Source organism: Gavialis gangeticus, unplaced genomic scaffold (assembly GCF_001723915.1).
Source record: "Gavialis gangeticus isolate Ggan-Ray unplaced genomic scaffold, GavGan_comp1, whole genome shotgun sequence".
NCBI lineage: Eukaryota > Metazoa > Chordata > Crocodylia > Gavialidae > Gavialis > Gavialis gangeticus.
The window spans coordinates 16,345,482-16,366,945 of NW_017728997.1; the positions used below are offsets into that span (position 1 = coordinate 16,345,482).

General features: G+C 47.9%; 1 protein-coding gene across 1 annotated transcript in view; it reads left to right on the forward strand.

The window, feature by feature from the left end:
- CADPS (calcium dependent secretion activator) overlaps positions 1-21,464 on the forward strand; it is a 290,593-nt gene that overhangs the window by 255,968 nt on the left and 13,161 nt on the right. The window contains exons 30-32 of the mRNA XM_019504584.1: positions 170-253; positions 5,823-5,855; positions 8,987-9,094. Of these exons, the coding sequence (XP_019360129.1) occupies positions 170-253; positions 5,823-5,855; positions 8,987-9,094 (225 nt within the window). The remainder of the gene's footprint in view (positions 1-169; positions 254-5,822; positions 5,856-8,986; positions 9,095-21,464) is intronic.

The following is a 21,464-nucleotide window of genomic DNA, read 5'->3' on the forward strand; positions in this document are numbered from 1 at the left end:
TTTATTGCAGACATCCTTCCTGACCTTGCATGCAGGTTCTCAGCTGGGTGCAACCTGGGTGTGCTGCCGCTCCCATCAATGCAGCCATAAAACTGGGCTGGAGCTCGCCCCGACTCTCACCCCACCGTGAACAACCAAGATGTGATTGCGGTGTTTTTCTTCCTTGCAGTTCGTCACCATTTTGGAAGGAGTCCTGGCCAAGCTGTCCAGATACGATGAAGGGACTTTGTTTTCCTCTTTCCTGTCGTTTACTGTAAGTAGAGAAAATCCGTTCCCTTTTCCTTGGCCAACTTTCCCTTGTTAACCCTTGCAAGTCTTGAAAGAGATGCTAGCCCCGTCCTCCTGTGCTGTCTTAGCACTGCAAGCGCTCCAGAGATAAACAACCAACCTGCTTTAAACAACCTGCTGCCAGGAAATGTCCCTTGGATCTGGCTCACGGTGCTGGAATGGAGTCTAAAGATTCTAGGCATAGAAACGTATGGGGGGAGAGAGGGAATTATCCTGGTTTTCTAATAATTGCACAAAAAGGCCCGTTTGCGACAGTCCCCTGAAAATGGACCCCACCAAATTTTCAAGGATATCTATGTGCACGTTCAAACCCTCTCGCTCATTTGGGCTCAAAACTGGGTACTTCTACTCACCGGCAGGCTTTTTTTTTTGCATCTCTGTGCCTGAATAATTGTGAGTGCGCGTTCTGGAAACTTAAATGTGTGCAGAGCAATGTTCTGCGCCTTGCTCTGAATAGCTGCAGCACCGTAGGTGAGATTGTTACCAGTGCAAGTGGTGGGCAGGCAGAGAAGGTCCTTCTGTTTGTTGGAGAAACGTCTTCCTAGGATGGCTTAGACAGGGGTGGCCCTGCTTTGAGCCGGGGCTTGCAGCAGATGGAGAGGAGAGGTCCCTGTGCCTGCCTGTGTCGCACTCACTAGCACCATAATGGAGAGTGCACAGAAGGGGTTGTGCTGAGTGCAGTTCTGCATTATAAGTGGTCCAGTGCCTTGTGGGGAAACTGTGGTAATGGTCTGAATTGCACAAAGGAGGAAGAAGTCATCCAGCTCCTCCTCTCCTGGGCTGCAGGAGATGGTTCAGGTTCGGATGTCGTGTCTCGGTCCCAGCCTTCTTCCGGGTTGAGTTTCTGACAGCTTCATGCCAAGGAGGACAGCATGCAGCTCTCCCCACCTCCATCTCTGGCTCCCCTGCCATTACGAGACCATGCAGTGTTGTGGCTGCAAAGACATGCGGCTGCTTGCCAACTGGCTGTGGCCTACATGCTCGGCATGCCTGTTTTCCCACGTTCCCTTACCCCACGTGTCATCCCCGCCACCTCCTCCTGAATCCCCAGCACTAAAGCTGAGGGTGGTGCTTAGCCCTTAGATCCTCTCTTGAGCAAAAGAGGGCTGGAGGGCAGAGGCTGGCTGCCTTCCTGCCAGTTAGCATACCATCGGGAAGAGGATGAGTGTGCTCATGTGCTAGCACCAGAGGATGTGGGGGCGGCAGCTTTTCAGGCATCAGAAGTGCCAGCATCAGCCCGGGAAGACGGCACACTGCGCAGTTCTTCCTCCGGTGTGAGCCAAGCTGTTCCTCTGTGGCGGCTGCGCACCGTGCTCCACATCATGGTGTTTGCACCGAGGGCCAGGGCCCGGGCTGCTCCCTTCCATGCTGGGACACACAAATCCCTACGTCTGCACGTGGATCGTGGAGACCCCGGGGTTGTGGCCAAGCAGCTGCAACTTTTTTAAGCTTTGGGATAATGGCAGGGTGGGGGCAGCCTTCGTAGCTGCTGCTCCAAGGTGGTCAAGCCCCAGATCGTATTACCCCCAGCCTAGCTTAACCCACCCACTTAAGACTAAAGCTCATGGCAAGTGGATGCATGTGGAAACCACCAAACCTCATAGGGGGGCTCAGGTCTCCCCACAAGTCCGACCCGCTGGTACACAAGAGGAAGGTTGGTGCTAGATCTGCAGAGGAAGGGCAAATGCCCAGCTTTTTGGGGGGTCAGAAGCACCCCCTGATCATACTCGCACCCCCCTCATATGTCTCCCAGCTGCCAGGGTGTTACATAGCTGTTGCACCCCACCTGTCACCATGAAACCCTCTTTCAGTGGATAGCAGATATGCCTTCTGCATCCACCAAGAGTTGCACGGTGTCTGGACAGAAAGTCTCGTTCCTGCCCCCACAGGTGATCAAATAACTCAATGAACATTCATGGCTTGATCAAGCAATAGAAATGGCAGGCTCAGCCCTAACCCCAGCAGGCTTATAGCTTGGAGCATACCTGCCTGGTCGGTGGATGTAGGATGCAGGGAAAGATGCCATATGTGCACCAGCCAGCCACCAAGAAAGAATGAAGGCAGATGAATAATTCCCAAACTTCATGTTTCCAAGGGTATAATGTCCATTCGAGCACAGTGAGGTGGGTTGGGGATTAGCTACGGGGCTCCTGAGCAGAACACAAACCTTGTGGCTGCAGGTAGCGACCCCAGTGAGAGGGATAGGGAGTGCCCTGGGTACCCGCAGTTGTGGGAAAGGACACTGGTCAGCCCTAGTGCATCCAGGGGACAGGGATGCTCTGGCCAGGAGCTGATGGCAGGGGCTGGGGTGGAGTTGGCTGCATGTACTGGAAAGCCCCGGGGCCAAGCGGAAACCACCAGCCTGGGAGAAAGGAGGTGCCACCTGGGCTGGTTTGGGCTCTGATTGAGGACGGTGCTGTGACTGATACGGCATCCTGAGGAGGTTGGCTTCCCTGGCCTGGGGTTTGGAAAGTGGGGAAGCACCTTCTTGAAACTCCAAATCCTGAGCCAGGGAGAAGCAAAGCGGGGAAGCGCTGTCTTGAGACTGCTTCTCCTTCCCCTCCGGACATATCAATGCCCAGCTCTGCACAGCACCTAGCACTCCCGCACGCTGACGCTTCTCTGCTTCCATCGTGGGGGAAAGGCGGACCTGAGCTGTATCCTCGAAGGCATGGGACAGGCCAGGGTCTTCCCTTTGCCCTCTAATGGCAGTAAATACTTCCACGTGGAGGTCACCAGGTCCCCCCGCCCCTGTGGCAGGCTGCTCAGAGAGTCTCACTGAGCCATACAGATTCCCGGGGTAGTTGTGCAGTTTTTCTGTGTTTAGCATTTGCAGTGATAAATAGAGAAACTCTCCCTCGTTACAGAACGGTTGCGCCACCTCCCACGTTTTCCCTGTCTGAACAAATAAAGCACAGTGTTATGGTCCAAGCCTTTTAATTCTAGGAAGCACTAATCTTCCCACCCCCTTCTCCTGACTCCTTTCATCGCATGCTTTCCAGTCTCTGGGAAAATGACATGTAGTTGGGGGTCTTGTGACAGACAATTTTATCACCTAGTAGGAAATCCTCATTTTCAGTTCCTGCCTTGAAATTCGAGATAAAATTAATGCATCTGTTGCCCTAATAAAGTTCTCACTAGCCACTTCATTATAAAGCACTTCAAAATGAAAATACCCTTCTAAATGTGGCTATATACACATATGTATCTATATATACACACAGATAGATAGATAGATAGATAGATAGATAGATAGATAGATAGATAGATAGATAGATAGATAGGTGAGGCGTTCTCAGTAACAGCAGTCCAGTGATAAGATGGGCATCTGTCTCTGAAGGACCACTGAGTCACAAGAAATGCCAGCTGCTCAGGGTTTTATTTAATGGAGATGGCCCCTCTCTTTGAACAGCAAAGAATTGCATCTACTTTCATTAAAACTGGAGCAGGAATATCACCCCAGGGAGAGATGCAAAAGATCTTATTTTTGTTCTGCACAACATTTTTTATGGTAAACTGAGATATTTCATGGAAGTCTCGTAATTTGTGAAAAACTGCAGCCTAGCAAAAATCACACAACATCCGGCAGTTTGGAAATTTCACTGAATGTAGCCAAATCTTACTTTAAGGAAAAACAAGTAATTATTCATATTGGTTTTGGAAAAAAAATGAAAGGGGAAAAAAAAAAAGGAAAAGCAGCTTAGTTTTTGTGGGTGGAGAAGGGGGACTGCAGAAAGTAGGCTGAAGTTGTTTCGTTGCCGCTTTCCTTAATGCAGGGGGCTGCCCCATTGGTTCTGGGGGTAGCCTACGACTTGGAGGACCTGAGTTCAAAACCCTGGTCCTCTGTAGACTTCCTGTGACTACGAACTGCTCCCTTGCCCCCCAAGTGAGTGGCAAAGCTTCAGTTGCCTCCTGGGCTGCCAAGGGAAAGCAGAAGTCAGTCACACCTCTGCAGACAATGTTCAAGGACTGAAAATTTGACCTGTTGTTTTTGGCACTTCCCTGATCAAGGGTGATGGGCTGCACTAGCACGGGATCAAGCTCCTCAGTTCCCCCTCTGTAAAATGGGAACATTCTCCCTTCCCTCACCCAGAGGGATGCTGTGAGGATCGCTTGCCAGGAAGATTGTGAGGTGTGCGGGTACCACAGAAAGGAGAGCCTGATGCACACCTCAAACACAGAGAGGTTTATTTTTGCATGACCTCTCTTTGAGTTTGCTGGCATGGACTTTAATCATGTTTCAGCCCTTACTAAGTCCTTCCCCCTGTTTGAAGGCCAGAGCGGTCCCCGCCTCTGACCTCCCATTTGACACAGACCCTTGCACCATCGATCTGGTATCGAGCCCACGTAAATGTGCAGCTCAGCCAGATGTTGAACATTGCTCTTGAAGCCTCTGGGTGAGGAGGCTGTTTTGCCCCCACTGAGATCCCAGGCCTGTCCTTGCATTCGTGTCTCCCTCGATCCAGACCCCCCTCGAGTCCCAAGAGTGTCTACCAGCCCCCTGCTGTCTTTCACTCCAGTTCAGGGGCCTTATTGCTGGAAACACTCAAAATATGAACCTCAGCCATTACCACCAGTCTGTAATTTTTTTTTTTTTTGCATTGCCTCATTGTGCTTAATTATTCACCCCCACACATGCAGCATACGAGCACATCCACCCACTCTCACATTCTGTCTCACACATACATTCATCCTCTCATTCGGGACACATAATTTATTCATCCTGAGATGCAATTGTGAGCGTGTTATATTTAGGCTGCTTTAATGGTAGCTTTAGAAATATTTAAAAGCAGGTGAGCTTTTTACACCCAAACAAAGATGGCGAGTTGCGCGTCTCCTAATTAGAAAGCAGAAGCCACGAGGAAGCGCTTTGCCGAGAGCCTTATGCTGCTGTTGTAAAGAGGTCTCCCTGCCCACCTGGAAACAGCCCAGTTTGGAAAGGCGAACCTGCAACTCCCATCCCAGGTGCAGCTAACAGCATGGTCTGCCCAGGGAGGAAGTGCCTTGGGTCTGACAGCTGCAGAATCGGGAATCCAGACCGCCCCCAAATATTGTCAGTCCATGTGATCCTGAACCCTTCGCATCTGTCAAGGCTGCCCTTGGTTATAAGCAGAGGCCTCTGCAGTCTGTAAGCTTGGGGCTGAGCCTCTCATTCCTCCCAGTACCATGACCAAAGGTAATCTCACTACCAGAGCCCTTCTCCAGCAACCCAACCAGAGTGGAAGAGCTCCAGTGTCCCCTCTCAGCAGCTTGGGAGCCTTGCAAAAAGGCCAGTGCCGCCGTCTGTTCATGTTGCCAGGTCAAAACTGCAGTGTAAAAGATGCCAAAGGTCCTGCTGACAGAGCAAGCCAGCTCAGATGAGAATAAACCCTACTGAGTGAGCTGGGACCCTGGCTGGGAGCCCTGTAGCTGGAGCAGCTCTGGGCATGTACCCGACAGGTGGATAGTGGAGAGCCTTTAGGTACTGTAGTAGCTGTACATCCACTTTTGTCTAAAGTGTCTTCTCTCTTCTTTTTTTCCCCGCCCCTTTCCAGGTGAAGGCAGCTTCCAAATACGTGGACGTACCCGTAAGCACAATTTAAGCATTGCTTTCTGTGGGAACAATTTGCCTTGTGTTTTGGTTGAATGCATATCTGTCCATCATGGTTGAATGAATACTAATAGCTCTCCATCATGGGTTGTCAGCCAGGGCTGGACCCAGGTATGCCTACACAGATCATTGGAGGCCGCCTTGAGGTCACCCTACAGACCATCCCTCCAGCCAGGTATACTGGGTGCCTTTAAGCCCAACTCCCACCAGCAATCCCACCGAGCCAGGAAGGTTTGTTAAACTCTGGGTAAGGGGCCAGCCTCATCCCACTCACCTCCTATCCTGTGTTTGGAAGCTACTTCATCATGCAAGCCTTGAACAGAAGTCCACCACCAGCAATCCCGCCGTCCTGTTTTCCTGACGTCCAGCCCTTCTGCATGCACATCTCCCTCTCCTGCCTAAGTTGAGCCCAGAAGGAGAGACAAGTAGTTCACAGACAGAGTCCTAGAAAAGCCACAGAAGAAGGAGACCTCTTAGTACCAGGCTCAAGAAATAAGCACAGTCTGGATGGGTTTCATGTGCCCCCCAATGTATGGCATCGGTGGGAAAGAACAGCTCATAGCACAAGGGTAGCCTCAAAGTCAGCCCTAAATATCTGTGTAGACATACCCCTCAGGGGTAAGAGCATAGTAGTCTAACACTAGGGGTAAAAAAAGGAATTAACTTCATTAGTGGATGTCCGTGATAAGTGCTGCTTCTCCTGCAGGGAGACCTGCAAGCTAGGCACGGATACTTAACCAGTGGGCTATTCATGGGGTTGAATGGGTCTCCTATGTACCTAGGGAGCTTCGATCCCTGTGGAAAATTAATAACAGTCCCTCCTATAATTGTTTTTCATTGGCACTTTCTAGGATAACACAGCATCATCTGGAAAAGTCCAGACCGTGCCCAAACGGCACCAGTACCTGCCTAATCTATTTTATTTTTATTCTTCTAATTGTTGATGTACTTTACTCTTTCAGAAAGCAACTTTCATTTTAACTGTAGGGAAAAGGTGGTGAGTGCTGTATACTTGTCAAAGAGTTTTGATGAAAAGACAAAAATAACCATGTTTTTCATCTTTGCAGTCGTTAAAGGGAAACTGTACCTCAGTTCCTCTAATTAGAGCTTGACTCATAAGGATGAGGGCCCTTCAGGTCCTTAGACAAAGCACTTAGGATGCCACAAATTTACATTTAAATTGAGTTTAAGTGCAGTATATGAATGTTGGCTGGAGTAAGGGATTACAACCGATAAACCAGGGTAGGTATGCAGGCAGATTCTGAGGACATCTAAATAAAAAAATGAGCAGACTGAAATATCCCAGTCCAAATTTTGCCCCCACCCCGTCAGACCACTGCAGACCCCGCTGGAGCTGATGAGATAGACACGTGAAGCCAGAGGTCTCCCAAGGCTTTCCCAGCCAGGACTTGGGGAGGTCCAGTTTAGGACCTGGTTTTCTTGGCATCTAGACACCTCGCTCTATAGCGGAGGCTTCTCATTGCCTCTACTTTCCTGAAGCCCGGAGTAAATTATTTAGAGCCTGTGGGCCTGATTCCTGGTGAAACTCTATTCACTTCAGTGGAAGCAGTGCTCATTTACGCCTGTTTGAGTGGGAGCTTCTTCCCACCCCGTACAATATCCCGCACTTCGCTGGGAGCCGGGTTCGGCGCATCCTCAGCGGTGAACCAGCAAAGCGTCAAGAAAAGCTGGTTTGATGATGGGCTCCCTCTCTAGAGGAAAGGGGCGATGTCCCACTGTTGAACGGACGACCCCTGCTTAAGTCCCATTCCAGAGACAGGATTGTTTTGTATCAGAAAATTGCAACTCTTTTAGTGCCACCTTGAAACGGGCACAGTCGGTTTCCTGAAAATTGCCTGAAAGTATAACGCTTGACTATTGCCACGTTTGTGTTGTCCTCATTGTTTTTCAAATTAATACCTTGTCATTGTTTCAGTAGGTGTTAAGAAATGTTACTAGCATCCCAAGGGCCAAGCACCGGCCTTTTGCTTGATAATTGTTTGCTTTGTATTAAAAAAAGCTACCTTCCTACTGCTTTCCAAACTGTCCTCATTTTCACCCTGGAAATTACACAGAAGTGTTAACTAACTTCAATTTGCAGCGGCTGACAATCACGTCTTGTAGAGAAACGATACTTTGTGATCTGAGGTAAATCACAGTAATGAAAACTAATGACACTAGTTATTAACAAACTTACAATGTGCCATGGAAATTTTAGATTTTGTGGCAGCTCTTGTAATGACTCATGTTGTAGTATTTTAATGGGTTTCCTTTGAGATAACTTTGATTTCAGCATATCAAGCAGTGTGAACTCAAGGGATTGTATAGTGTATTTTCCTCTGTCTACTACAGTAAGCTGAGAAAATAGCAACATGATCACCGTCTTCCACAAATGTAACGCTCAGGTTTAAAAAGCATGAATATATAGAGAGATATAAACCAGCACAATTATAGATAAGGGCATCCGAGAAGCTTAGCACTGACGCAGACATTCGCATGGGCAGTTTGGGGAAATCTGATTTCTGACTGCATTCATTTATTTTACACCAGAAAGCTATCAGCTAAAATCTAAGTTCCAAACAGCAAAAGAAATGTGCTTATTTTTGGGTGCGGATGATAAAATGTGGATGACTGCATGCATCCTCACATCTTAGGAGAAGAAACAGGAGACCAGGGCTGGGTGTTAGCTTTCAAACTTCATATAATAGAGGGCTTGCATACAGAAGATGACACTGGAAAACCACAGCGTGATTTGTTGTTTCACTAATTAGGTCAACAATACCAAACATAGCGAGAGAACTTCCCGGCATCAGTGTGTCAAGGAAAGGCTTTATTCATCCGAGTGGCTTCCCTCTAGGCACAAAAAGAGAAAGAGCCAGTGTGTTTACAGGATCGTGTGCAGCACAGGCAGCGTGGCAGCGTACAAAGCGGCGAGCTGTGCTGCCCGGTCCCGATACCCTAGGTCTCAAAGGGAGAGCGGTGAACGGCAACAGCCTGAGTGCCGTAGCCAGCCCGGGGGAAAAGGAGCCACGGCAGCAGGAGTAAGGGCATTGCCCCACGTGGAGATGTTCATGCTTTTCTTTCTCTCTCTTCTTTTTTCCCATACAGAAGCCGGGGATGGATGTTGCCGATGCCTATGTGACATTTGTTCGCCACTCTCAGGATGTGCTGCGTGATAAGGTCAATGAGGAGATGTATATAGAAAGGTTATTTGATGTAAGTAAATGCCTTCTCCTCCTTGGAAACCAAGCAGGAGACCCCCCAAAATGTGACAAAATAAGACAGGAGGATAAGTCACATTTTGAGACAATGGATTGGTTATAGATTTTTTTTTCAAAAAATCTTTCCTTTCCCTCTGACTCAGGCTCTTATCTGCTGTCTGCCTACTCTAAATCTATACTTTGGTCTACCGTGTCCTGGTCTTTATGTGTGTGGTTTTCAGGGTAACGGCGTCTTCTCAGCCACCACTTTAATATGTCCAGCTTGTGAGAAACCTTTCTGTAACAGGAGCATCTCGGTCATTGTTCTCCTCCTTAAAAACCCCAGCCAGTTTTTGGGCAGAGGTGTGAGGCTACCTTCCTCCCATGCTACTTAATGGTTTCTGCCTGCCCAGCCCTCTGAGCCTGCATGTGACTTTGCCGGGCTACATTTTTATATTGAAAAAAAATAACCCAAAACCCAGCTAGAAAAAAAAAAATCTGTAGTTTTAGACTTCAGAAAGGACCCTACCAGGGTGTCAAACCCCAGGTCCAGAGGGGGGAAAGGAATGGTAGTGCAACTCGGGCAGATCCAGATTTCCAGAGTTATTTGTCGGCTGCACCCCTTTCGTTCACCCAACGTCCCCAAAAACACTGACCGGGATGCCCGGTGGTCTGTATTTGTTTTAAATCTGAATGCATGCCCAAGGATTTATCTGTTTCTGTTGCTTCTGTCGTGTGACACACTTTCTGTCCTTGTAGCTATTGTATAGTGAAGGTTTTCTGTTGAAGGCAAGCACTTCACACAAGTGCTTCAGTCTCTTATAGGATGTTTCTTTATATATTGATTTCTGTGTGAAGCAGTTTACATTCAGACTTTCTTTTCTTTCACCTCTCTGCAACATCATTTTTCAGTCTTCTAGCTCTAGAATTACAATAACCTTATATGCTTTGTTTACTTGCTCATTTGCTTCCACAGCGTATAAGGAAGCCTTCCTCCCCCCCCCCAAACTCCTCCTTTATTCAATATCCTTCTTTCTTTCCTCGCATTCCCTTTCCCTTAGAAACCTCTTCTTACTTTATAATTCCCACTCTTTCTTTCACTGATATCCTATCAGATTAAAATGGAACTTATCTCTCATGTCAAATGTTTTATCACATTATATCAAGTGGCATGAATTAGAGTCAAATAATCTTCCTGTGTACATCTACTAGCATGACCCATATCCACTGAGAATGCCTCATTCATGCATAAAGCACACTAGTGACTTCTTAATGCTCTATGCACGCTCACTCTTCAGAGAGTTTTAAGCACAGAATGCCAGATATAAATCACCCATCCGATGGGCATTGAAAAAAACGCAGCAGCCGGTTCCCTCCCCGCAGCAGGTCTGCGAGTGCCCTGCCCCTCGGCGCTGAATTTTATTCCAGGGGCAGTCACATTTTCAGAGATCGTCTGGACTGTTCTTTTCAATGCCTAAGTTGCCTTTTCTTCAACCAGTTTCCCAAGATCCGCAGCTGGTGTGTCTTGAGTGCAGTCGGTGTGTGTACTGCCGTCGGTGTGCTTTCAGCCTTCTGCATCATTCTCTCCAACTTCAGGACGTGTGTCATTGCAACGTGGGGGTTTTTTTTTTTTTCAGTTTGACCCAGTCGCATTCAGGTTTGTTGTATTGTATTTGTGTTATGCTAACGATTAAAAAACAAAAAACAAAACAAAACAAAAAAAGGCAGGAGCACCTGGGTGAAAGGTGAAAGCACGGGATGGCCTTCGTCCTGCCCCCTTGCTTTTCATGAATTGGCGTTTGCTAGTCCAGCAGGCCGATAAGCGTGGTTGATCTTTCTCAGTAATGACAAACCTTAGCATTTTCACACTGGGGCATAAACATTGCTGCGTGCAGTCAGCAGCGGCATGATGGGAAAGCAGTTTGTTCTGTGTTCTGGTACTGCGGCCATCCGATTTGGGGACTGCATCCTGATGGCCCTCTTCACATGCATCTCAGTCAGATGAGTCTCCTGAGGAAGCTGAGCAGGATTGGGCTTTTGGTTTACACGGAGTAGAGTTCAAACGGGCCAACTCCCAGGTGCCTGCAGCGGGCAGGCTGACTTCTTCCTGAGATGAAAATGGTTTGTGGAGGAAGCCAGCGATCCTCAAGTTCAGCTGGCACTGCAGAGATAAGGTGCTGGCTGCACCAAGTGATTTAGCAGCAAAAGAGCTACTAAATTGGCCACCCATAATGCCAAGCATGGTGGCAGCTGATGGGCGCAAGCATGCAGCGTGCCCAGAGGGGAAGGTTTTAAGACTCAGGCCCCTGAATAGTCATTCCCAGGAGAGTCTACAAAACGGGGTGTTCCCTGGCTGGCAGTGCTGCATCCACTGATAAATATTTTGGATTGTCTGAGCCTGTTTTCCTAAATATAGTGCCCGGGCCTGCTCCCCTATCCTTCTGTGGTGAGTACCCACAGATTTCCATAACAGCAGGATCAGCCCGGTGGTATTATATATTTTCTTACAGGTGTTTGGGTCTAGGTTGTGATCTGGGGCACAAATGTGCAGCCAGAGGCAAACTCAGGCTGCCTTTCTCCCTGGAGTTGGTGCAGAGCGTGTCTGCGCGTCAGGCTTGACGTATTCATCCATCTGCGTCACGCAGCTAAGCATGGCAGCCTTTACCTTCTGCACTGATCCCAGGGCAGATTTCTGTAGGCCTGAGCCAGTGGGTCACGAGCAGGGTGTGCGGCTCCAGGAGCTACAGCTTTAAGAAAGCAGGAACCCAAGTCATGCAAAATTACATTTATAAATATTTAGGAAGGGCTGATATTGCTGTTCTTTGTGTGTCAAGTGTGGCTCTGTCGGGATTCACCAAGCCAAGGGAGTTCGGAGTCTGACCCGGGACGTTTTCTCTGGGGCAGGCTGACATTGCTCCATCGGCTGAAATGCAGCAATGCCAACTTACCTCCGTGAACTGTCTGACCCTCCCTGTTGAGTCTGTCACTGGAATCCCTCTGCCATGAATCGCTGCCTTCCCTGCGGCAGACACGCAAGCCCCCGAAACTCGTGAGGGCTGCGCGACTGGCGCTAGGAAAGGAGAGCTAGACCCTGTTCCCCTGCGAGTTATTGAAACTCAGATTGACTTGATGGGAGCTAGATCAGGCCCATTAAGTTGGTCTGTTATCTGCTCTGTGTCATTTGTAGCTTCCTGTGGTCTCCAGTCCAGCCTTCCAGCATGCTCCTTTGGCTCTTCCCATTTATTTGTCCTCTTTAGAAAATGCCAGGTGCCGCTAGTTGTACCACGGACCTGAAAATATTTGAGGTGGTCCTTTAGGATTTGCTACCTCCTTCATCCACCCTGTCACCTTGCTGAGTGTTTGTCCAGCCAGCTCCTGCCTAGGGAACTGTATTCTGTGGCAGACACTGTTGCTTGCAGATTATCTTCGTGTCGTTCTGTGGTTTATGTTTTAATCTCCTTTATTCTGTAAATTAGTCAGGAATTTCCCTGAAATCAAGTCATCATCTTAATTTTTGAAATCTGTTCTCTCTGGGTCACTGAGAGGAACAGATTGACTGTAAAGTTCTTCCAGTAATCAGAAGCTAACTAGCTTTTTTGTGGTGCTTCAGTCTGACGTCTTACTGATTTGGCCTGTCGTGCTAAATTAATGACATGATTGTCCAGCTAAGATGCTGTAATCAGGCCCATTGGGACAGGCAGCTAGGAAGAAGAGGAGGTAAGAAGACCTCCGTGGCGTGCTTTCGTGCTCCGGGTGGATGTGCCTATCTGTGCATGTTCACGTGGTTTGAAAAATGGTGATCCATTGGAAAAAGAGGGATTACAAGCTTGTTTCCATGGTGGATGAAAAGCAGCTGTTTGCAGCTCTCTCTCAGAAGGATGATCTTTTGACACGTTTGATCATTTAACACCAGTAGCGTAGGTTGCTTGCTATCAGGCCAGCTGGGAATAGGGGAAAAAATACCGTGAGATTGATCTTGCAGTCCTCCGGGCAACTCCTGCCAAGTTTTGAGCCCTCTTCACTCAGGGCACTCTGTGGTTTTCAGGACTCCGGTTTACAAAGCCCAAATTCCCTCTGGGGCATTTGGCCAGCAGGGACCAGGCCTCAGAATGACAGTTTTGTACAGCATCAGCCATACCTGCCGTATGTGTGGTTTCAGCCAGTAAAAACCGATGTGACTGGAAAACTATGTGGTGGGCTGGGAGGATATGCTCTATACTGGCCTAAATTTTGTCCAAGCAGCAAAACATTGAGGTAAAACGCATGCAGTCACCGGAGGATACAAAAGGCTAATGCAGGTAGAGAAATCAACTGTGAATTTCAGGATGCTGATGCAGACCTCCGGCATCCCTAAAGAGCGCAGATGGCATTTTTCTCTCTGATGATTAATTCAGTATCTTACCGAAAAAAAACAAAAACCTACTTTTGATATGAGAGATCAAAACATCTAGAGAAGCTCCTAAGATTGCAAGACCTGAACAGAAATTAATTTATTTTTTTTCTTCCTTGTACTTCTTGAAGACACCAGCCTGAGTAGAAGATAAGGATTAAAACAGATGTGCTTAGTGCTAGTTCATCTGCTTAAATCTAGCAGCATCTCAGAGCAGTGATTAAAAAGCCATCTCTGACTTTGATGAAATCCACTGCCATGATAATATTGTGTCCCTGATAGCCTTCTTATGGGCCTCCTGTCCGCCTAAACCGGACATGGGCATGGAGATGATATATGGATTATCTGGGTCAATTATACACTTAATCTGCCTTCTAGGGATTAAACGTGCATAGATTGACTCTGCGTATTTGGCTTGTCCTTGGCAGTTATCAGATCAGTAAGGTTGCCCTTACCAAAAAATCTGGTAAGAACTTAATCATGCAGTGATACGGGCCCAGCAAGGCAGGAGTAGTTACAGTGCTCGGTGCCTTGTGCAGAAGGCTTGACTTACCACTTCACTGTCACCATGTACACGGCACTTGGAGATGGGGGTCAGGACAGGGCTGGGGGCAGGTCCACGACAGAGCCTGTTTGTGTTTGCAAGAAAAATCCAGATGCATGTGTGCTGACACAGCCACGCTGAAACCAGCGGGTTTGGGCGTGGAGAAGGAAGCCGGGGATAGGCAGTTCGGGACAGTCCCGAGGGCTGTTTGCTTTCAGCTTTGACTGTGGCAGCACTCCCCAGCCTAGAGACTCTCAGATAGCTTTTTTGGTATCTTCCCTGAGCTGGAATACAGCCCCTAAGGATGCCTGGCTCAGGAGCCAGCCCCGGGTTTTGAACTGTAATTGCACTGATGGCTAATTGATACAAGTAGGAGACAGTGGTGGAGGACAGTAATTGAGCTGGTGACTTAAACTAGTCGTGCACCAAGCGGTGTAGGTAAGGAAACACTTTGGGCATTTATACATGGGCTAGGGGAGGCATGAGGGGGGTGCTTTAATTAGCGCAGCTCCAAGACCCACACTAATTAAAAGCACCTGGAGTGTCACATGTATCAGCGTCCCTGCGCTGAAAAATGGTGGTGGGGTGCTTTGAACTAAAGCTTGTTGAACAAGCTTCAGTTTAAAGCGCCCCACTACCATTTTGCAGTGTGGCAATGCTGAAACGTGTGACACGGAGGCTACCGGAGTGCAGTATTTTGCATGCTTCAGCAGACTGGATTAATTGAGTCTGCTCGGACGCGCTGGAATTACAGCACATCCGAGCAGGCTCCCTGCATATGTACAGGAGCCCTTTGCTCTTGTGAGCAGTCCTGATGGCTTTTCAGCTGAGACTGCTCACCTAAATAAAGAGACTTACGGAGGAAAGAAGTCAAGTGCCCACACCAGACATATCCCTGGCATGGCAACCCGCTCATCAGGACTCGTGTCTGTGGAAGCCAGAATTACCCGTGTACACAGGGCTGCAGCGTCGCAAGGAAAAACAGATCCCAGAACTGACTCTGGGCGTTAATAAATGCTTGCAGCCACATTTGTTGCTTGCTCTTAGACAGAGACAACAACTATTTTACCTCCTACACAGCTAGACTGCTCATTAGGGTATTCTCTCCCACTTCCAGGCCAAGATGGAATCCACTGTGCTATTTCATCTCGGTTGTTTTTGCTGAAGAAGAAGTGAATTTTGAGCAGAAGAAAATAAGGCAAAGCAGCTTGGGGAAACGCTGCCTTTTTCGAGCTTGTCTTTCAATGCCATTCCCGGTAGAACTTGTTTCTCGGCAGAGGCAAAACATGTTGCTGTTTGAGCCTGGCGAGTTCCCGTTGATGGGAATGTTTGCTTTCGAGTGAGGACAGTCGGGTGCAGGTCTTGTGCCTCCTAGCAGCTGAATAAAGCAGTCACAAAGTGAACCACAGTGGCAAATGCAGTCAACTACAGTTACTGCTGCCTTGAAGACAGGGCACGTTGTGCACTGGGTTTGGGTTTGGGTCTGCAGCAAAAAGGGCACGTTGTCAAACCCCCCTGCCACTTCACGGCAGCCTTCTTCCTCTTTTGTGCTGCCAGAGGCATTTAATAGACATTATTCATCCTAGCAAAGCGGGGGGGGGGCGATTTCCTTTCTGAATGGGGCTGGATGCAGGTTTCCCAAGGTAGCGAGGCCAAGCTCGCACGTAGCATCTTACCTAGTAAGGCACGTTTCTTTTAAGAAGCTTTATTCTTTCATAGTCAGTTAAGTGGGTTTCATTTAATTTATTTTGAGGAGAGTCTTAATAAAATAAGTCCTGTATCTCTTGCTGGATTTTGCATGCTCATAAGAGTTATTCCTCCTCGATGTCTTTATCAGAACAGCTTTTCGTGTTCCAGTAGACATTTGGTGAAGACAGTTAATTTGTTTTCTTTTGCAGGGGAGATTGTTCCATTAATCATTCTAAGAAGTCAGACTGATTGCTCCGTTACTTTAAGGTCAGCCTAGGCTTGCTAACATAATGCGCGTGGTACTTTTTAGCGTTGGAGAATATTTCTTTCAGGGTAAGCTGTAAGCAAAAAAAAAAAAAAAAAAGCTTGATTTTTGCCGTGAAAAGACCCCCAACCAAGGGACTTTGTGTGAAAAACTAGCACTGTCGCATTGCATCGCAGAAGGCGAAGCGTTCTGCATTCTGCTATGGGAGGTCACTTTGCTTAGCACCAGAGGCTTTCCAGCTTAGCCAGCACAGATTGTCAGATTAGAGTGGTACACACACAATCGTAGCTGTGCAGTACATGCAGGTTGTGCATATAGTACGGGGCAAGATCTGCTTCCTATGTTGGTGTCTGGGGGGGTGGGGAGGTTTCTTTAGCTAGTTTAAGCTCCAAGTTGGATGAGAATATCAAGGTCCAGCCTTGCATTTACTAAGAATCCCAAAGTCCCCCACTCAAGCTGAAGCTTTGGTTGCAGGTGTGGGGCCAGAGTTTATAAGTGAAGACTGTCGATACACCTAGCACCAAAAAGCCAGCGTATCCACATGGGACAATGTTTTAGCAATGGAGTCAGAGCCGAGGAAGATCAGCCCATGGCTGAAATTCAACAAGTGCATTTCTCTTCCACCCCCCCAAGTTCCTATATTGGCCTGGGCAAACCTACCCCAACCCGCTCCTCTCTGCACGCAAAGCCCCCACCGTGCACTGAACAGGGGGCTCGAGCTTGCACGGCACAGAGAGGGGTGGATGCTTGTTGGGGATGTGGCAGGTCCTTGGGAACCTACACATCTGCCGGCCTAAAACCCTGTTTGAGGAGGGGAGAGGGCAGGCCAATGGCCCCAGGCCCCCCTGGGCTGCAATAGTCACCCGCCAGGGGCTCCAGCCCAGAGTGGCAGCAGCAGGGCTGAGGCAGCGGGGGTCACCCAGGTGGCCCTACAGCCTCCCCCCGGCCTGCAGGATGGGGCTTGTCACACCACTTGCCGGGACAAGCTCCCCACCCACCCCTCATGTGGGGACAAGGCTTTGGCCTTGTGCACGGACAATGAGGGACTGTGTAATTCCCACCCCTCCCTCCCTGGTCTGTGGCCCCAGACAATCGCTCGCAGTGCCGGTGCGTGAGCCAGCGGTGCATGCGAGATTAGCAGCTATAGGTCACTTCATTCTTCTTGGTCGGCAGCTCTTTCCTTCCCCTGATATTCCTTTGAGCCTCACCCGGCAGGACTTATGATATCAGCGCACAAAAATGCTGAGCAGGCGCTAGAAAAGGCAAGCCTCTCTCTTGGACCCCCACCGGTGACACAGGGGATCTCTTTTTCCCGGCTCACAGTGAATTTCCAGCTCGCAGTGAATACCTAGGCACTGGCAGCCGTTAGCTCCTCCTTTTGCAATTCACTGGGCGTACAAGAGGATTCAATTAGAGGTTACCAGGTCCACATGCTGACATCTCCTGATTCAGTTCTAGTGTAAAAATGCAAAGAAACCCAGGCAGTGGAAGTACTGTGCAGCATGCAGTGTTATAGTGCACCTTATTAATCAGCAGTGCATCCAGTAACACTGTCACTATTATATTGCATTGACTGAGGCACTTGACACCAGAAAATGCTGCGTGGCTTTTGTGTTTAGCCAGGACCCTTTCTGGAGGGGCTTGGGTCAAACATGCTGACCCCTTTCTGTTTTTAGGAGAGAGTAAAGAGAAAAGAAGCCATTTCAGAGGCAGTGTCTGTGCAGGATGCATGGCTCTCCCTTGCTCATGCAGAAGCTGTCCCATCTGTGATCGGTCCTCAGGTGGTCATATCCCAGGCACAGGCATTGTGAGTGTTGCTCTATCTACTTGGGAGGAAGTAATGGGCTGAATACTGAGCACAACCCATCCCTGTTTGGCACCCAGGAGGAAGGCCGCACCTCCAAAGTGGCTGCCACAATGACGAGCTGCAAGGCTGTGAAACCCAAAGACCCGAGCAAGCCACCTTCCCCTCCTCTGTGCTGCAGGGCAGCAGGAAATACGCAGGGGCCCAGGAGAAGGAGCATGGGGGAGCCTGGCACTGCCAAAGGTGGCATTTTTGGCCCTTGGTTAAGCTAGGACTGAGCCCCCAGCTTGATGCTGTTGAGTTGCAGGAAGCACAGCCACACAACAACTGGAGTCTTGGCCACTGAAAGCTTTTGCAATGCCAGACTCCTTCACTTGTAGCATCCTCCTCTCGAAGGAGTGCCCTGGACTTCTGGGAGTTTCACTCCTGAAGACCTATTTCTGGGCATTTCGTTCCCTTTCAGTGTTGGGGTGTGCAAAGGGTGATCCCAGATGCTGCCGTTTCCCAACCTCCCCCCACCAGCCTCAGATGCCAGTACCATAGCTGCACCATGCAGAGCCACCAGAGACAGGGGTCTGCCTGGGTCCGAGTCCAGAGAGCAGAGACGGGGCACATCATGACATCTAGGTAACAGGAGACGGATCCCGTGGGGAGAGGATGGATGTCTTCTGGGAGAGGAGGCGTAATTGCTTCAGAGCCCTTGATATGCTAGCTTTACCCACACAGGGGGGGCCAGCAAGGCCTCCTTGAATTAATCATGCAGTTATTAATGATAAAGATATCACTCTGTTTTAGCATGGATCTGTTAGGGCTCCAAACCCTCCCTCCTGGGTGGCTGCCCCCTGCCGAGGCCACTACGGGCTCACTGCTCGTACCCAGTGAGATTACACGCATGAGTAATGTGGCTTACGTCTATTTGGGGATGACAAGCCCCTTCCAAAGCTTGTTGAAGTCAACTGGAATCAGATCAGGCTGCCTTGAGCACTCCCAGCATGGAGCTGCTCTTTGCACTGGCGCTCCCCATGTGAATGCCTGCTGCTTTTCTTCCAAGCCCATGGCAGGGTGACCCCAGGAGCTGGATGGGAGTTTGGTAGCTAAATCCTATGCAAGGGTCTGAACATGCAGAGTCCACCATGCAAAACCACCATGTGGCTTTGGGACAGCATGAATGAGATACAAGAACGCTGGCTTGTGTCGCTTCCCAGGCGGCTCCACTTAGTCCCAGGCTGGGGAAGGGGCAGGAGCTAGTGCTTGCAATTGGTGTGTATGAGCAATGAGCATCTGTGCATGGATAACACAGAGGCTCTGGTGGCTGTCTGCAGACGCACTGAAACTCAGAGTTAAAGATCCTCCCCCCGCTCCCATGTGCTTAGGTGCTGCCACACACAAACACGTGGCATTTTAATGTCCCGGGGCACAGGTCCCTGCAAAAGGAACTGCAAGAATGTCTATTTTAATACCAGGTATATGCAGACCAGCCGCCAGCAAACCAGCCCTGCACTCAGCAACGTTCAGGAGGAAACCGTTGGTGAAGGAGCAAGTGGGTTAGACGCGTCCCTTCTCTCAATGATAACGGGAGTTGCATATCTCATCCAGTAAACACGGCACTGAAAATTTACATTGCGGGGCCCCGTTCTATAGACGCACCAAGGGAGGTTTACATGCAACTTCCATTAACACCAATGGAAGTGGCAGGCAGGAGACTCCCTCAAATCCAACTTCAACCCAATTAAGGGTGAAACTCCATCCTTAACTCGCCCTGTTGCCAAGGTCCCCAAGCAGTGGGTGATCTTAGGTACCATATGTACTGCAAAGCGCCGGCTGGGCTGCAACGCAACGGTGTGCGCGTTTCAGCTTTCGCTCTGGATTCCCTCCCGGGTGTTGTGTCAGGCAGACCTCGTACACGATTCTCACAAAGTTCTTGTGGCTTATTTTGGAGAAAGAGAGGGGGAAAAAAAACTGATGTCATTCAATACCATTTACGACTCAGACAGATGATTAATAGTTCAGGGTAAGAGCTTAACCCTATTATGTAATGCCGACACTGTGGTATTATTAAATAACAATGCAAATGATTTTAATATCAAGCCCCTTTGACTTTATAACACCCCCCGGTTAAGTTTTAAATGTGAATGAGATTTCACAGCTAAGGTATATAATACACAGGGAGGGGAACGGTCAGAAATTACTGAGTAGTGTAGTTGCAGGGGATTATGCTAAATGTAGCAGCAGTGAAATCATTACAGTATTTTTTTTTTTTAAATCCTTGCTGAAATGTAAGTCTGTAGCCTTAGGGAAAGCAGTTCAGCTGTTTATTTCAACAAGATCTTGCTATGGCTGTTGTGTATGATGGAGTATAGATATATAGAGTGCTTTAATGGTGTGACAAAATAAGAAAAAAGTGTGGTAATGCTTTTTAAAGCAGTTTTACAAGCTCTTTTCCTTTGAGATAAATGTTAGTTAAAAAAAAAAAAAAAAGAAAAGAAAAGAAAAATGAAACATGTTTCATATCAGGAGGAAAGTTTTCACTAACATAAAGCCCAATCTTGCAAAACCTTTACTCTCTGAAGTCCTTACTCATGTGAGCAAAGTCCCTTAGGCAGGATCTTAAATAGTTTGTGTATCCAAAATATTTCTGATTTGTGCGTTCTGTTTCTGAACATAACCAACTTGCAGCTCCCTCGTAAACTAGCACAACACAATCTGTTATCAAAAAAACTTCGTTACCAACTTTCATTTTTCTAAATATATATATATCTATAGTGCATAAAAGTTTAGCATGAGCTGTGGGGGAAATAATCTATCTGTTTTATAACAAAAAAGCAAGTGCCTGCAGACTTCTTAGGTAACGTTTCACGATTGTGGGGTCTGTGACACCAAAAGACGAATTTACTCTTAGAGTAGGTTCAGATATACTTGGAGTACTCTGTAGACTATTTTACTTACTCAGAGGTATGACACAGGGAGAGCTTCTATATATTCTTTTTAGGGAATGCTGTATTATTTTATAGTCTGGTGGCAGTAATAGGCAGGAATATGATATATACAATATTGGTGTATAACCAATTGTTTGTGAACATCTGAAGTTTCTAAACATGGTAGTAATAGAGGAATATAAGCATAAGCTTGAAAGGCTAAAAAGCAGAAAGACCCACACATAAATGCTATTATGTACTTAATGAGGCACGGTTTAAAAAAAAAATCAGCCACACAAGTTGGTTTTATCAAAGAAAATGTATAAATAACAACCAGCGATTCAACCTGCTTCACAAAGGGAGAAGCAGAAGGAAATGAAGCTAGCACTTCACTTGTGGCATTCAGATAATAGTATTTACCAGCCTAATCTTTTTTGGCTTAGAGATTGACAATCAAGATATTATTATCAACAGGCATTAACACAAACACAACGCTTTTCTTTATTTCTTTTCTTTATTTTTTTAACAATGTCCCTAAGTCCTTTAAATTTAATTAAACCTGGACAGTTCTCCCACATAGTGCAAATTAGACTTAAAGTAATATTAAATATTTGTTCTCATTGACAACAAAAGTGTTGGTTTGTGCACTTGGGTTTAAACACACACATGCACACACACATACACACACACAGGGGAAAAAATTCAAGCTAATCAAAGTTAAAATAAAGTCCCCCCCCCCCCCCCCCCCCGCCCACCCACCTGAATCAACATTTTCTTTA